The following is an 18395-nucleotide window of genomic DNA, read 5'->3' on the forward strand; positions in this document are numbered from 1 at the left end:
CCTTCCCAGTCAGTAACAACTGAAGAAGCCTGAGAGGTGAAACTTCTTGAAGAAACTCAAGCAGATTGAGCAGTACTTTGATACTCAATACTTTTTGTTAGAATTTGGTTCTAACCTTGCTGTTCACCATGTCCCTTTCTCCCAGTCGATTACTCTTTACATAAACGTAAAAGAAAACAGAATGAGGGCCCCTCCACCCCCCGTTCCCAAAGCCGTGCCCCCCTCCATGCTCACACAAAGCCTTACTGTGTCCAGAGCCCAAACACCAATGTTGTGTCTAACCTGGTGCTTACTCCCCTCAACGCACACAAACAAGGATGTCACCCCCCACCTCTGACCATCTGGGCCCCCCCACGACCCCGCCTGCCCAGCTGGCTCAGAAATCCTTAAACAACCCTCCTACCACCCCACATCCTCAACACTCTGCAAACCCCACCTCTTTAGATTCTCAGTGTCATCAAACTGTGGCCAAACACTGATCAACCACTCCTCACAGAGAGGAAAGAGAGACTTAAGGAAAATAAGCTGCCGTGCTTATCTACCCTTTCCTGTCTGGTATGCCTCTACACAAGTGTGTATGCATTTGTGTGTCTCTGCTTTGTTCAAGGTCAGCAGGAAGTGTTGCTCTCCTCTCCACCAGACCTTTTGCTTTTCTACAAACTCCCAATCTCCAAATGTGAGTGCTGTGTGAACTTTCCTGCTACATTTTCCCCTCTCCTGTCTCTGTCCGTTTTATCTTCACATGCAAGTTCTGATTACTTTTGCATTAATATGCATTAGGATCTAGGTGGCTTTCCACCACTGCTCAACATTTCCCAGGAAACTCCTGTGTCATCACCCAGGCAAAAAAACCTCCGTCCCCAAAAGGATATGTGTGCCCACATGTTCAAATACACTGCATTGTGCTTTAATATGAGTATGTAAGCGCTTACTATGATGGCTGTGGGTGTGCATATGTGAGTAAACTAGATGAAGTGATTGGTTGCACCTTTCCTGCCCTCCAGGCTCTATTAAATGACCAGAAGGCACAGGGTATTCATACCTCTTCACTTCTCATTCAAACTGTGCGAATCAGCAGGTTGCCTCATGGAACCACATTCGCTATCAATTCCCAGACACTGATAAAATACACAGATACACAAACACACAGCCTTGCTGCTTCAGGCCTAAAGGACTCTCAGCCTTAGGTAAAGACAGAGTCTATTTTCTGCCTGTTACGGCAAAGGTTCTCTTCAGTTTGTGTATATGTGTCTGTTCTATGAGACTCAGCAGCACAACAGGATGCATAGCTATGGCCAGCAGAGCTGAAGAAAATTGCCCAATTCAGGCCCAGAGGACCCATCAGTATGGAAACAAATTCATCGGAGCCATTTTGATATGGCAGGATGTCTGCAGAAACCATCATCCCCTTCTGTGACAGACCTCTCTCATACACGGGCACAACTCGCCATGTGTGGTCCAGTCTGATCCAAAAATAAGCTTCCCAGTGATTTTTTTCCTTTGAGGTATGAAATTACGGTCTACAGCATAAATGGCCAAGAGTGCAGTCTGGCAGTCTATGGGTCCTTTTTCTTTTTAATTTTCACCAATTGGCCAGAAACAGTGTATGGCGAAATGTTGCCTCACTGTACCCACCAGCGCTGCAGCAGCTAAAAGTCTGGCTCCACTCTCTCACCTTCCCTGAGCGGTAGCGGCCACACTTTTAAGATTAGTGTAAGGGAGAAAAGAGGCAGAAGGCGAAGAGTTTGAGCTCTCGTGAAGAGAAGAGTGATGGTGAAAGTGTGCGCGCGCACGGCTAAAAAAAAAAAAAAAAAAAAAAAAAAAAAATGTGCACGGGACGAGAGCAGAGTGCATGGACGAAAAGGGGGTGTACAAAGGGGGGTAAATAAGGTCAGTCGTGCCGTTGCTAGGACAACCACCAATCCGGAGCTGGGACTGGTTCCAAGCCAACGCCCCACCCATCCATCCGTCGTTCTAGCCGTCCTTTTCCTGCATCTCTCGGTCGGACAACCTAAACCTCAGAGTAATGAGTGCTCTCCATGTTTCTGCAGTCTAAATGGAGCTGCAGAATAAATACAGGGCTGATTTGTACAGGTGCCAGGCTCAGACACATAAACTAGCTACAGTACCTCACCGCCAAGACGCTGACAGGAATGACATATGACGAGAGGTGGGGAACAATGACAACTATGATGGGTGGACACCAAGACCAATGATTCAAACTATTTATAATATCTATCAAAGCATATTGCTACAAAGTGGCAGCTGGGCTCATCTGCTGTGTCAACATCATGTGTCTAATATTTATGTATTGCTGGCTGGGCCCTTCGGATTTGCACAGTTCCAGAGCAGACAGATCCATCTATATTCAGAAACCGTCATGCTAAAGTTGAGTAAATGGACTATAAAAAGGTTTGTTATACAGAGTTGCCAGTGTTGCCATGCCAATAGACTGTACGGTGCATTGTAAAAGGGCACATTGGCAAGCTTCTTAACAGATTAAAAAAAATAAGAAAAGGAAGAAAAAGTATCTGTTAGTCTGCTTTATACACATGTGTTTAAAATGGAAACAATAGTCAGAATGACTCCATAGTTGGATCGTCACTGTCCGCATCCATAGGCTGTCATACATTCTGAGTTTCTGTCTGTCCTTTGAATGATAAAACGAGGATTTGACAACTCTGAAGGTGAAGGCTGCTTTGAAATTTTATAGAAAGGTTCTGTTTCTGTGCCACTTTTATGAAACTCAAATGCTCTAAATTGGCATTCAATCAAATGTGACCCATTTTTGTAGCAGTATTTGGAGTGAATGTGTTTTTTTTGTGATGATGTCTGCTGTTGGTGCCATTTCTCATGTTGCATAAACAAACATTGTTAAACCAATATTTTGTAATTTTTTGTTACTGACTTCTTCTCTTCCATTCAGTCTTTGTAGTATACACTCTACACTCTCATCTATTATTTAACTATACTTAACTACACTTACATGAGCCCCGGGTCTTTCAGCCCACCTGTGTAAGTGGGTTAAGGAGGACATGCAAGCGACACCCCATAGACACACATTTGCTCAGATGCACTCAATATAGTGAAAAGGGCGCTCATAAAGCACATACACTCAGCCAATAAATCAGACTTGGCTTTAAGAATCCATCATTTACTAAGTAGGTCACAGTTCTGATGCTGTAGACACTCTTTCCCATTTGTGTACTCTGTTTTTTCCCCTCCCTCGCCATGATGAGAAGGTCAATGCTGGATAGGCAGCCTAGTCCATTTATCCCAGGTGTGCATTCCTTCTCACTTTCCCAGTGTCTGATTATTTGGTGGTTGTTACGTTAGGAATGGCCAGTTGGAGGCCTAGAGCTGTCTTTCTGTCTGTCACTCACACACATGCACACACACACATACATACACAGTTAAGACATGTCAAGGAAACCTGCTCTAATACAACCAACAGGCTTGAATAATTTAAACAGAGGGAAGGAGAGGAAGGGAGACGATGGAGAGAGAAGGATTGGAGAGGCATACGAGTTAAGGAGTAAATAGAGTGAGCTGGTCCCTTTCAGTCTCTCTGTCTCCCGGTGAACTTATTTAGAAACTTCTATTCTTGGTTTCACTCTCATCTTCTGTCTTTCACCCCATCTTAAGCAGGTCTCATTTCCTTCACCAGTCAGTGTGTCTACACCTTCTTCACCATTCCTCTTCCTCCGAATGCTTCTTCCATCCTCGTTTTACCCACTTTGCCCTCCCTCCCTCTCTGTTTATCTAAGCACTTTCACGGTCACTGCTTTGGAATCCCAGGAGTCTAAACTGCCCCCTTCCCTCTCCCTTCCCACCATCACAGCCGATCCACGCTTCTCTCTCCCTCTCCATCTTTTTCCGTCACAACGGTTAAGATTCATATCGCTCTGTGTGTCGGGGGTATGGAGGGTCCCCTTTATTTCCCCTCAAGGCAGCCAGCTTTGTCCTGTTCTAGTCACGCACAGCCACCCACCCTGCCCAACCCTGCCCCTCACACTCATGAACACATATTCCCACCAGGGGTAGGACACTTACAGAGCCCGATACAATCAAAAGAGCCGAGAACAAAAATACTACATTATTGCCAAGTCTGCATGGGGTTTCGGCTAGGGTTTGGATAAGACTGTTGAATATGTTTTATTAAACTGAGCATATACAGCATTTTTAGCTCAAGTACATGAGCTCGAGAGTGTGAAATAAAAATTTATACTCTTGACACTTAGCTTGATTTAAAAGTCTGCCTTGAAGCCGGATGCCTCTGAATTTCTTAGAGGGGCCAGTTGTGTTCCACAACACTGATGAAAGGTTCAGACACAATAAGAGGAGGGGTGGTGGTGGTGGTGAGGATTTAGGAGCAGAAAGGAAGGAAATGGTGAGGGTCAAGAGAAGCGGTGCAGACGCCAGGCTAACGTGGTGCTAATAACAGCCTGGCATTGGACTGGGATTAACTGATTAATTTGGGATTAAAGATGACTGGTCGCTACTTTAAGTAATGAACCAGAATGACCCAAAATTACAAGATTAACACACAGGAGGCATGGTATGTGTGACTGTGGGTGAGTGTTCTTTGTTTCTTAACAGCAAAGCGACACGCGCTGCGAAAAATACTACAAAAACTCACTTGTTTAGGTGTTAATTATGAACCTTTGATGAAGAACAACAAGGCCCTCACCAAATTTCCATTCTGCAGGCAAATCCATCACATCGATAAATGCAATAAACAAACGCAGCGAGTGAGTGATTTTGCAGCTTTTATGACTAGGCATTTGTCACCGGGTGTATTTTAGGGGAACGCACAGATTAATTCTGCGATCATAAACGTGCAGCATCTGCTACAGTGTTTTGAGAAGCGCACCGTGTACAAGAACTCCATTTCCAGCTGAATAGGGGAGCAATGAGATTCATGAGTTCTACTGCTACAAGGCCACAACTATGGAGATTTGGGACAAAGCTATTTCCATCCATTCAGCACAAAACGCAACCACCATTCCCGATACTCCTAGACTATCAACGATTCAAAAAAATAAAAGTTTACTTAAAGGATTAAAGAAAACACAAGTTAAGCCCTTAAAAAAACTAAGTGGCGGATAAAGCATAACTAAAATTGAGCTGGTTTTCACAGTATTCCCCCCCCCCCCACGCTATGCACAGTAACACAACATGGCGAGATACCAAACTAATAACACGCAGATTATTAAGAGATACATATGTGCTTGTGCACATTTAAAAAGTGAACACAGTAGGGGGTTAACCGATGGCAATTATATAGCTACAATTACATAGCAGAGTTGATCAAATAAGGAATTCTGAAAAATAAAGCCCACATTTCCTTGAACTCATAAATAAAAGATCTCATTGGAACAAAATGTTGAGGAAAGAGGTGGAAAAAAGGAACAAGGGAGCAAGAGAGAAAAATAGCAGTCAGAGTACCAGGAGACAAGCATCAAGCTGTGCATCAGTGCACCCCCCTCCCCCCCCAAAAAATCATGTGGTACAGGTTATTGTAACAACAAAAGCAAATCTTGTCTGCATGAACGCAACCCCCATGCCCCCCCCCCAAAAAAACCCCCAAACAAACAAACAACAAAACAAAACAGAACAAAAACCATATCTTCATCTTAGTGAAGTCCTCAAAGAATTGCTGGTGTTTATTTCTTTAATAAGCATGTGTTATTATATTATGTCTCGGTGGCAATCAGGTAAAGACTGTAGCGCAAACTGAAAGCAGCGTCAGGTCTAAACGCAGCGTGGTCCCTACGTGGCTTCTCCCCAGAGTCCGAGCATCCATGAGCGAGCGTATATGCAGGCAGGGTGACGGTAGCGTGTGTGAGCCTCTCTACGACACCTGTATACATGGCTGCGTCACGGTGAGTGTGTGAGTAAGCCCCTGTGTGTGTGTGTGTGTGTGTGTGTGTGTGTGTGTGTGTGTGTGGAGGGAGGGGTGGAGAGAGGGTTTGCTCCTCACGCCTTCTTGTGACAGTGATAGTAATACCTGCTGACATCCTTTCTTCCCTCTCTCCCTCTCTCCTCATCCCTCCATCCCTGGGGGCCTCCCTGAGCTGTTTTGGGAGTTGAAATCTGTTGACTCTTTCACTACCATCGTCTCCTTAACGCACTCTCCATCCCTCACTTTTCTCCACTGCAGGTCTAATGTTTTTACCATCTCTCGGGGCTGACGAAAAAAAAAAAATGAAGCAGGCAAGGCAGCGTGTATATTCATTTGTGGTGTGTGTGGCAGCGCAAAGAGAAACAGAAGCGACATGTTTCTGCACGCGTTTTACATCACTGGGGGGAGCGCTGCACAGTATGCTGTGCTACCACACTTCTGGGAGGCAATACCAAAATAATATTAGTTTTTGTTCCACCATGGAAAAGTCTCCTAAAAATAAATAAATTAATAATACAGAAGAGTCATAATATCAACACAGCACAACATTTGTCATGTGATCTATCTGGAAATCTCAAAGGACGGGATAAAAAGCGGCTTTAGGAAATAGGAATACTTGTGTATGTGTAGCTGAAAGTGTTACTCGAAACTTTTCTGTAACAACTATAAAAAGAGAGCAAAAATGAAACATACACCCCATAAGTACACACACATGTTCACACCCCTTTACATATCTTTTTAAATCTAAGGATTTCTTTGTTGTGTGTAGATAAAGTGTACACAGCCACACCTATAGCTTTAAAAAAAATCCTTTATACACACACCACCAGAATACATAATTGCTAATACTTATCAAAAAGCTGCGAGTTAGCAGCTTGCACAAAACATTCCCCGTAATCAGAATATGGCAATTTATGCTATTCTGTGCTTTTAAGCATTTTCCTCACACATTCTGTAACAGAATTCATTTTTATATAAAAGAAAATTATTTTAAATCCTCCATTATACACCCCCCACGACAGAACGCCAGAGTGCCTTATTATTATTACATCAAGCACATTTATATGATATTTCCCCAAATCGTAATAAATGTAGCTTAAAAGCACCACTTCGCAGACACTTTGTGATGCGTGAAAGAGAGAATTTAAACCTGAGACAGATTTGTGGGGCTCTTTACTTTAATCCAGTGACACACTGCAGCGTTAAAATCAAACACATGAATATTAAGACTTTTAAAAAGACATCAAGCCCATAGACCTCTACTCCTCTACTGGTTACGTGACACATGAGAGAAGCACTCCTGAAGTCGCAGATTTATGATGAAAACACAAAAGTTGTCCGCTAACAAGGCAAAAAGTTAGAGTTTTGCAAGAAAAATGGCTGTCCTGTCTGCACCTGATGACTGTGACTCTCAGTTAGTGACCAAAACAAGTGAGTCATTGCACGGAAATACGCACAAAGCACAGCTTTCACACACAAAAGCAGGAGCAATTTCTAGGAAACTGGCTTGGAGATTCTGTGTGAACATCTAAGCAATTATCAAGAAACACTTCTGGAGTGAATGTACTTAAGCATCTTTAAAGAATATAGAGATATGATGGCAAACATGTCTCAGTGCCCTCCTGGTAGTGAGGACCTTGTCTGGTACAATAATCCTGATTCCAGCTACAGCCTTTTGCTTTGCCTCGGTCAATACTAATTCAATTTCTGTCAGCGGGAATTCCCAAGTTGCCTCTTGGCAGGATCTCTGAGCCGAGAGAAAGAGTACAGCGAGAGGCTATAGGTACATGCGGACGCGTTTCTGCCTGCACGCGTAATAAAATGAGAATGAAATACTCGAAAATGCACATATGGGCCAAACAGCGAGCAGATTGCTTTGTTTTGGTCAAGCTCAGAGTGACGGCGTTTCCCACAGTTTACAAATTCTTGCGTGCCAATTTAATTGGCGTTTTGTACGTCAAAGGACTACACAGCTCGCCTGACACTTACAACAATGACATCTCATTGTGTGTCGTGAATGAATGAATGCGCTCCTGCTCAGTGCTCACCAACAGCCCTTAACCACCATAACCACCCTCTTCACACACATGCGCCACAGCAGCCATTTTGTGCCAAAGCTGGGCTGCACCGTGCCAACTGAGCTGCAGACATCACTGAACCTCATTTCATTCCACAGCTGTTCCACCCCACTTGGAGACATTCACACAATGCAACTTATTACAGCTTAATGCAACCTAATATTGATGTATGTGTGTACACAGAGAAACAGGGCAGCGTGGGGAGAGAAATTGGGAAAGAGATGGGTCCATATGCAGTCTAGCGATAATGCAAGAAGCCGGCGATAATATCTGGGTGTTAAATTGGTATCGATTGACTAAATATCCTGACCAGGAGGAGAGAGCGGCCGTCCTTTCATGCTTGTACACCATGTCTGCTCCGACTGCTCCAAGCTGCACTGTGACTATCTGATCCATTTTAATACAGACATCCTCACTGCTAGGCCCCAAACCTCATTTTCAGCACAGTGTGCTCGAGTCTTCCTATGCATGTGTATCTCAGCGTTCACTTCAAATGCAAAGATTAGTTTTGTCGTGCAACGATTATGCTGGTTTCATTCTAAGGTATATCACTAAACAGTGAAATAGAGGATTACTGATTTCACACAGATGTACACATGAAAGGTGAGGGAAGCAGTGTCGCATGGTAGATACCTCTAAATATTTCTGGAAAGACTTGCTGGAGATAGTTAGGCCATGTGGCATTTCAAAGTTGCACAATACTCTTATATGCAAGCCCCACCTTAAAAAAAGCCAAGCATCCACAGACAATATTATGCCTTTTTCCTCGAACACTTTAGTCACACCTAAAATCAACTAACGAGTGGAAACAAAACAATGACCTATTTAGATGCGAGGCTGGCAGGCACAGTGGTTGGTAAATGTTCCCACAGCTACATACTGCTGACCGGAACAGATGATTTTTCCTGTTAAACCATTTTCACTACTTGCTGTGAGATGAAGGGAAGTTTGGAGAAAAGTAAAAAAAGAAAAGAAAAGAGACAAAAGCGCCTCCAACCCCCCCCAAAAAGAAAAACAACCCAGATGAATTATGTGCAAGATCAGAAATGAATCAAAGCCTTGAGTGGTTTAATGGGGCTGGGTATCCTCGTGCATTTCTGGGTTTTGTTTTTCCAGAACTTACACTTATCACACTGCATCTCTTCAAGGAAACAAAGACTTCCCTTTTACGCTAACCAGCCAGTAAGAGCCACAAGCTTGCACGCACAGACACACACACAGGCACGCACACACCTCTGACAGAGCTATTGTTCCAGTGAAATGAACTTCAACCAACAACAACGACGACACCCAACGTCAATTCTCAGGCATTCAAATCACTAAAAATCACTGCCTTGCATTGTTTTCTGACAGAGATGAAGAAGCTCGAGTGTACACAGAAGTTAACTCAACCACAGTTTACCTCCAGATAATAGACTCGATACCACAAACAAACAGACAAAGCGCATTTACAAAGACAGATAACGCACACAATTGCACTCGCAAAGGCGGTTCTATATCTGCACAGACCACAGCGCAGCGGCGAAGTCAGACAATAGGCACTGACACGGAGAAGGGAGAGAGACACTGATGCAGCTATGACAGATGAGAAAGAGAGAGAGACATGAAGTGATATTCAGAGAACGAGGAAGAGAGAGTGTGTGTGTGTGTGTGTGTGTGTGTGTGTGTGTGTGTGGGGTGTGTGTGTGTGTGTGTGTGTGTGTGTGTGTGTGTGAGAGAGAGAGAGAGAGAGAGGGGGACTGCTTTGTTAGCAGGACCGGGAATAAAGTGGTAATTACCTCACTGTGGGTTTGTTGATTATAGTTCAGCCAGGTTCTCCATGTTAATCATTTACCAGGGGAAGATAGAGATTAGTACATAGACAGACACAGAGAGAAGAGAAAGCAATCCGAGGAACGTATTCATTTGCATGTCCAATCTACAGAGGGGTAATAGATGCAGACAGATCGCTGGATGAAGGAATAAAATAAGGAGAAGAAAGAAATCAGTCTAAAAGTGCAATCATCATCCTTGACAAGACACAATTACAACTTATCTGCTTTTATTTTACTGTATATTGCATGCGTCTGTTTGTGCAATCCCACAGATCAGTTACGTGTGTGTGTGTACGTGAGTGCAGCTATGGTATGCAGAATGTGATTTACTTTGGTATTTAAACTGGATCATTCACAAGTGCACACAGACGGAAATGATGCATAAACAGAGCAGAGATTACACAGAGGACTTATGAGGGCAGCTTTCAATAAAGATACAGAAAACCAATACAAATATTCATCACCTCATGCCCCGTTTAAACATGCTTCACTGGCTTAGAGCTCACCCTAGGTCTTTGTGTGAGCGGGTGAGAGACGGGGGGAGAAAGAAAGAAAAAAAAAAAAAGAGAGGGAGCGCGAGAGCTCAGAGGGGTCTGGTCTGATGTTTTATAAAGATTAAGTTTGTGTCCAAACTTTCAGAGTGAGTTCAAGTCTGAGCAAGTGAGGATGCAGGTAAGGAAAACTGGTTACGATGTTTCTGTCGCGGGTTTTAAATGTTAATGTCATTTACAATTAAAACTACGCTTGTCTGCCTCTACGCAAATTCAGAAACAAAAAAATTGGGGTGCGGAGAAAGCAAAGGAGCTGGCACGCAGAGACTGAAGCTTGAGCTGTGATCCAGGGGAACTGTTGCAACAAGTTTTCATCCTCTCCGGGCAGATAGGAGGGAAAGCAATAGTACAAGTGAGTGCCAAGAACCAGAAAATGGAGTAGGTGATTAAAGCTCCAGGTATGGGTGACATTTATTCTCGTTACAGATGTATGAGCAGCCCAATCTTTCAAGCCATTTCTTGTCCCCCAAGAAGTGTAATTCAATCCCTAAAGTTTTGATGCTTTGAGTAAACTTCCTGACGGCTCCTGAGCGAATTTATGAGGATGCATGCAGCGCAAAAAGCAGACACAGCTGTATCTGCAAATAGGCTGGTCAACGTGTTTGGCCCAACAGGTTTAAAAGCTCTCCGTGGAACACAAGAAGAAGCTGAATACACCAATAAACCAGTCTGAGCTTGTGGCTCAGGGGGGAGCTAAGGTAAACTGTCAGCACTCACAAATACACACACACTCAAGCTTTGAGCACTGGGGTTATATTATTATACTAACCTTTAACTGCTCCAGGAAGTAAAAAATAATTTCTCTTCTAATAAGGAACTATTGCTCTGAGAGAGACACGGTTATAAAATGGAGAGCGATCGTAAACCGTGTTCATAAAAAATCATAAAAGAGGGCGATCGAACCACTGGAGCCCCACAAAAGAAAGAGGCAGGGGTATCCGATTCTGCAATGTTCAACGCCGACCCCGCAGTCAGTCTATCACTTTCATTTCAGAGCTTCATTTTTCAATATAGGGGGTGCTAAATGTGTGCCAGTTAAAGTGTTTCATTGAGCCTTTGTTACAAGCATATTAGCCAGCAAAGAACAGAGCAGTGAAGCCCTACAGTCTCCACTTCACTGCCCTTGCTTCATTAAAACTATAAATCTAGATGTTGTAGGGAAAGGTGAAGGCCAGAGATGGGATCCTGTCGTTCATATTAAAAAGAGTCCGTTTTTCCACCAGCTACGGTTGTTATAAGCAGCTTAATCATTTGTTTTAAGCTAGTCTTTAGATGCTTTCCCAGATTCACATGTGACAGGAATAATGTTGCCATGAATACACTCAATCACTTATTGTTAGTTCATGAATGTGCAAAATACAATTTCTTACATTTCCAAAGAAGGTTGGTGCATGGGGTCAAATTTATTATCAATATTTTACCAATAAATCAAGCAAAGCCAGTTCTACACAAAACTATGAACTGTTTTTAGCTTATAAAGCTATAGTGTTTACAACATTTACAGAGGAATGTTAGTGTGTATCTCAAGTCATGGGTCTGGCAACATGCAGAATGATGATCCAAGATTAACTCTCTTTAAGTCCCGTTTCATCAACTCCAAAAGAAAACGAGGCTTTTCTCTTACTTAGTATACCTCTGGTCACCATCTTTGACCTGCTGCTGGTTTTGTGTCGCCCAGGTAGCCCATAGATGATGGACTTACCAGAGCCATTTTAGCAAGAATCAAAGCACTGAAACTAAATCTCAGCCACAACAGTGAGCTGAAAGATGTTAAACAAGGCAATGTAGAATGGGAATGGATGAAATAACACAAAGTTATGCTGAAAATGTAAAAAAAAAAAAAAAAGGTTTTACACAGTTATTAATAACAGTTACACTGTAATCTGTTGCAGCACTGCGGACAAAAAAAAAGCAGGAAGCCAATCGTGGTTATTTTCTGACTGTCTGTGCTCAGAATGTCAGACGCAGTCTTTGGCTCTCTTATTGCTACGTTGATCCAACAAAATCACGGCTCTCGTGTCCCTGTGCTCCTCTTCCCCTCACCTGGCTGCATTTACAGGCCTCAGGACAACTTGGCTGGCTCGTTGGCTGGCAGCTAATAGAAAATATGGTATGGGAAAATGACTGAAGCTCAACTAATCACACAGCCAATATCCATCACTGGGCTGGAGGGAGTTGTGAGACATAAAGAGGAGAAGGAGGAGTGAGGGAGTGCAGACAAAAGATGAAAGGAGAAGGCTGTAACAAGGGAGGTAATGAAGAGAGAGGAGAGGAGAGGAGAGGAGAGGAGAGGAAAATCCTTGTGGTAAACCCAGGGGATTCTGGACTTGGTGCAGCATCACGGCACCACTGATAGCTTTGTGATTGGGTGGTGTTGCTGATGAGAGTGATTCTCTGCCACAGTGGGTTACTCTCCACCGTGATGCTGATGGCATTGTGATTGCGTGGTGTTGCAGCAGACTGTGTGGCCATGCCACAGGCTGTGACCATTCATCCCTGAATCTCTAGAGAACAAGAAGGTGCTTCCTAATCCTCAGTGTTTCTGTCCACCACATTTCTGTCAGATCCCAATTACATGACTGAGTTTTCCCCCACATGCACACACCGGGTATAACCTCCACTACAAGAGCCTGCCCCCTAGACAAAGGAGCTCTTGGGGAAATTAATAGTCCCAGGAGTCACATTTCTGTCAGATTTTGAGCATCTACAAATGTAAAATCATAAAGATAAAACAGTTACTGACAGAGCAGTCTCTGTGGCCAACGGCTAAGTAAAAAGGTCGTTCATCTGAAAGAGCGTTTGGGGACTCTGGCCTCTGAGAGAGCAAGAGTCTAGAAAAACGTGTAAGAGAGTCGCGAATGTGTTCTGGTGGGCAGTAGCCCGTCAGGCCCTGCAGGTCTCCCACCTCAAACCTTCAATTAGCAAGCACTGGAACACCTGGATCAGCAGGTGAGCCACACTCTGCCTGGCTAATGGCCCCAATCAACCCATTACACACACACAGCTTCCCCTTACCTGACTACATATTCGCTTATGCACAGCAGCACTTTAGACTTTAATATACACCTGTGTCCTGAGAATGCTATCTAGGGCACTATTCAGAACAAACACTTAGGAAGAAACCCTTACTTCTGCCTTTCTATAAGTAGCATAATCACTAACTCCAAGAAGCAGCAGACAGGTGAAAGCCACGGTTAGAGTGTGGTCAATATGATAAAGATAACTGGCTGCGGCAAGGAGGTGAGATCACTCAGGTCTCTCTCAAGTGGACCGAGGGTTCCACTGTACTCACAGAGTTGAGACTACTTGATTTAAAGGAAACAGCCTGATAGCTTTTGGTGCAGGTTTGACCTGCTTCCCTCCCTACTGCATTTAAGTAAACATTGACGTGAGCTGGTACATAGCTGAGATTCTTTTAAACAACTAAAGCCTGAGTCATTCACAAGGCATCATTAAAGATGTTGTGCAATGGCATGAAAGTGCAAGTTCAGACTAGCTATGTTTATTCTCACCTAAACTGGTAGATTAAACCAAATCTGGACCCCTTAACAGTGAACATTTATTTGGTCACTAGTGATGAAAATAAAACAGCCTTCTCGTTTTGTACCAAGAGAAGCGTCATTACGCGCACAGACTCCCCCTCCTCACCTTGTGTTTGTAGAGTTCCAAAACACGGTGTGCCTTTTGGCCACAACAGCTGATATTATATTGAAGAAGACAATCGTAGCTTTCCAAGCAGGCGGAGTTCCGAGTGTCCACAGCAAGGTGCCCATCCTGGCCGCTGCGGAAAGGTTCTGCACCGGCTGGGAGTGGTGCGCAAAATCAGGTGACGAGACCCGACGCAAAGGAGCTCCGCGAACAACTTTCTTCAGGAGCTTCAGCAACTCATGAACAAACTCACACTTTAGCGTCAACTGCTGCTGCAGCTTCCCATGATGCAACAACGTGAAGTGATGTCCCTCACAAAAAAAAGTTAACAATTACAGGCTGCAAAGAAGGTGTGCACCACCACAGAGAAACGTTGCTGAGCGCGTCTCCACACTGCGCATCGTGGTTTAAGAGTGAGCTCTAGTCACTGTAATGACTTAAAAAAAAAAAGACTGACTTTAAAGCTTGGGGATTGGAGTACAGTAATAGGGCAGAATATAAATTTAAACTGTCAGATGGTTTGGCAGCAACAGGCTACGGAACGCTGGAAGGGCGGATGCGCTGGGCCGAGGGCGGTGCCGGGGAAACTTTAGGCCAATCACTCAACAAGGGTGTGGCCATGTTATTGTACTGCAGTGCAAAGTTAAATCCTTGGGAGGTGCGCCCACTGGTGTGGGGAGACAGATTGTCACTGTTCCAGTTTTTCAGGAAAACCTGGGTTCTTCTTAGTGGACTGAATAGTTTCACTTATTCAGTCTCATTACTCAGCAGCAAACACCACTTTTGTTGTTGGGTGTCTGCTCAAAGGTAAGCAGCTGACTGATACAAAAAGAAAGCGTCCTTTGTCCTCTCCTGAAATTTCTTTTCAGTCCTTATTGTACAGCCCCAAGTAGGCCAACACTGTATGGTGAAGTGGTGCATTCAAGTACCCAACACAGGATAACAGCAGGGAGCCACAGCATCTCCGTAACTGGTGTCTGCAAGAGCTACATTTAGTTCAACCACTCTTGGCTGGATGGTGTTTGTGTGTGTGTGTGTATGCTGTGATAAGTATTAATTCTCTGGTTGTTGTCAAACACCCCAGGGGAGGGTGTAGCGACAGTAATCACAACGCCTCCATGGGCGAAAGCCACTGGTGGTCCTCTCTAATTATCTGATTTTCCAAATGTGTGTGTGTGTGTGTGTGTGTGTGTGTGTGTGTGTGTGTGTGTGTGTGTGTGTGCGCAGCCTGTGTGGGTCACACTAACTCAGCTGTTGGTTCAGTGCTATCACTCATCCAAAGTTACATTGATAGCTGTGTGCACATTTGGCTAGTTCCTTTTTTCTTGTCTTGCTTTCTGTGTCTTCTACCATGTGTGTGCCTGTCTCTGTGTGTGTGTGTGGCACTAGGACTCATTAGCTCACTTCCTGGAGGTCCTGATCATTAATTTCCCATGATGCCTCAGTGCTCCTGTGCGGCTAATTTGTCCCTGGTGAGCCAGCGCTCCCTCAGCAAACGTGGAGGACCACAGAGGAGTAACTCACTCTGTGGGGGTCTCTCTCTTTCTCTCTCTCTGTTTGATTGATCTATAGGACCAGACAGTTCCTCACAAATTTTGCACTAGTGCCAGAGGTTAATAATACTTTGTGAAAATTCATTTTATTCTTCCACTCTTTCTCTGAAAAAATCTTTCTAATTTTCAATTTGGGAATGTCTTCTGAACATAAGAGTTTAAGAAGCCCTGCAGCTTACTCTTCTTTTGCACACTATAAATTGGCCCACTCCCTCCTTTTACTTGGATTAGATTGGAGAGAAAAATGGTCTCATTTACCTCATGGGACCACCAATTAAAATCGAGAGTTATGATACACTAATTTAAGAGACATGTTGATTGCATAGCTGATTAATTCTGCTACTACTAATCCTTCTTGTAACTCAACAGGCAGGAAAAGAACTTCTGGCAACAACTTTGTGTCCTCGTCTTCCTTAAATCTTGCTTTTCTTCCTCCCTTCTTTCCTATTTAATATTTGTCTCATGTTCTGTCTGTCTGCTATTCATCATTATCAGCACTCTTACCAAAATCCTTTACTTCTTTTTACCCCAGTCTCTATCCATCATCTGTCTCAATCTTCACTTTCATTGATCTTCTCATTACTGGCCAAATATATTTTTTTCCTGTCTCTTGGCACAGTTTACTTCAGCAAACATTCTCTGTTATACACTAGTTCTTCATATATCGGGTAACCCTGTAGCTGAAATAACACTCTTATTTACTTAAGATTCCTAAACCCAATTTACACTCAAATCAGTGCCGATCAGATTGGAGTATAAGTATCTCTCCCTGCTAAAAACTGGAAGAACATCCCAGCAACACAAAATTAAAAGAACTCTGGAAATAACCAAAACTGACTGAACATTGAGCAGGAAATCATAATATTGCAGTATGTTTATACAAAGTTGTATACAGTACAGCAGGAAGGTTTCAAGTTTGTTAAAAACCAGTTCAGTAAGGCCTTTTGCGTGAAAGATTTCTGCCAGTGTTTGGGGTAAGTGTCATTTTTAATCGTTTATGTGCATGTTTGCAGCGCTGTTTGTGTTAGGAGAATCTATTTAGATGTGATTAGCATTTTTCCTCACATGCATTCATAGATACACTAGGTGAAAAACAAAGGGAAAGATGGTAAAGTCTTATTGAGGCCAAATCAAGTTTCCAGAATGAATTCACTGTTTATTTTTAAACAAACCACTCTTTCAACAGATATTAATTTGTTTGGTGTTTTGATGAAAAAAAGCCAGCATGTTTGACTAGGATTTCATGACTTTTAATAACTCTTATTAACCCTTGAGTGACCACGCGTGCTTAATATGGAAAAATCTGTGATTGTTCGCCCCCCGTGTCTGTAATTTTATATAGCACTGTGCAAAAGTGTGGAGCCACAAATTTCTGGATATTTTGCTAGGATAACAGGAAAAGGAGTGATTTATTGAAACTTGTGCAAACATGCATGCAAATACAGCATATAAGGCAAAAAAACCCCCCAAAAAACTTGAAAACCTCAGCACAACCTGAAACTTAGGGAAGTTTTCTCGTAATTTCTTTAAGTAGTCTTCAGGAAAAGTTTTCCAGGCTCATTTAAGGATATTCAAAGCTCTTCTTTGGATGTTGGCTGATTTAATTTCTATTCTCTGGCAAAATGATCCCAAACTGCTTCAATAATTTTGAAGTCTGGGCTCTAAGGAGGCCAATCAATGACTGATAGTGCTCCATTGTGTGTGTGTGTGGGTCAGGGTTTTTTTTTTAAAGATGCTTGTACTGTACTAAAAGTTTCCTTTTAGTACCAATAGTACCAACCAATTACTATTTCCCTATAGTAATTCATGGTGGGTCAAAAGCTGATGGTACTTTTCTGTGTTCAGAAGTCCATCATCTTCTGAACATGGAGGCCCAAACCATCACCTCTGGTGACCTTCTCTGTACATATGGATGATGATTTAACCTATACCGTCAAATATGGATTAATCACTCCATCAGACCTGTTGCCACTGATTTTCAGTCATGTTCTTGTGTCGTTTGGCCTTGTCTTCCTGTTTACCTTCCTTATAAAAAGCTTCTTAACAAACCCCGTCTTACACTGAGACCATTACTGAGACTTCAGTTTCCCCCCCTATTTTTGTAAGCACATGACTTTCAGATATGGCTTTTCTGTTCATAGTTTTTCTTTTCCTTTTACCGTAGGCATGCCACCTTTTTGCCACTATTTATGCCTGTCAGATTGTGTTAATTTGACAATTTTCATAGATTCAACTAAAAGAAATTGGAACAAATTACACCTTTTTACGACAGGCTGCCAATAACAAAGTCCCCTAAGATGCAGTTTAAAATTGGTTCTTTGCTAGGTTGTTTCTTATGTGCCGACACAACCCTGGTTAATCCCTTGAGTTAGGTGACTTTTTTATGCTAGAATCATTCGTACGTCAGTGTTGAGTGATTTAACAAAACAATCCGCCCAAAACTTTGAACGACCTCCAGAAAGCCTGAAAAAGTATTGCTTTAGACCATTTTTAAAAAATTACAAGACTCCTTGGAAGCGGGATATACTGTAAATTCTACTGAACTCTAGCCCTAATTCTCCAATTGGCATATGGCAAAGGAATTTGATGGGAACGTCCCTTTAAGTTCCTTTTCGTTTATTTCTTCCCCCACCAGTTTTCTTGCAACCCTTCCCCTCCTAGCATCACTCCCTCTCCTCCCTCCATTGCTTTTGTACAGTAGTGTCAGTAGCCTCTTAATCCTGTTATCTCTACGTATACAGACTGACACCAAGCTCACCAGAGCTGTAATCAACTACCCTATACACACACACACACACACACACACACACACACACACACACACACACACACACACACACACACAC

General features: G+C 43.1%; 1 protein-coding gene across 2 annotated transcripts in view; it reads right to left on the reverse strand.

Moving 5' to 3' along the window:
• Positions 1 to 14540, reverse strand: part of si:dkey-246i14.3 (ephrin A4) — a 33561-nt gene extending 19021 nt beyond the window's left edge. For both annotated transcript variants that reach the window (XM_005936078.2, XM_005936077.2), the window contains exon 1: positions 13997 to 14540. In XM_005936078.2, the coding sequence (XP_005936140.1) occupies positions 13997 to 14121 (125 nt within the window). In that variant the 5' untranslated portion in view covers positions 14122 to 14540. The remainder of the gene's footprint in view (positions 1 to 13996) is intronic.
• Positions 14541 to 18395: the final 3855 nt, after the last annotated feature.

The sequence above is a fragment of the Haplochromis burtoni genome, unplaced genomic scaffold, assembly GCF_018398535.1.
Source record: "Haplochromis burtoni strain Fernald_Lab_line unplaced genomic scaffold, NCSU_Asbu1 Contig_204, whole genome shotgun sequence".
Taxonomy (NCBI): domain Eukaryota; kingdom Metazoa; phylum Chordata; class Actinopteri; order Cichliformes; family Cichlidae; genus Haplochromis; species Haplochromis burtoni.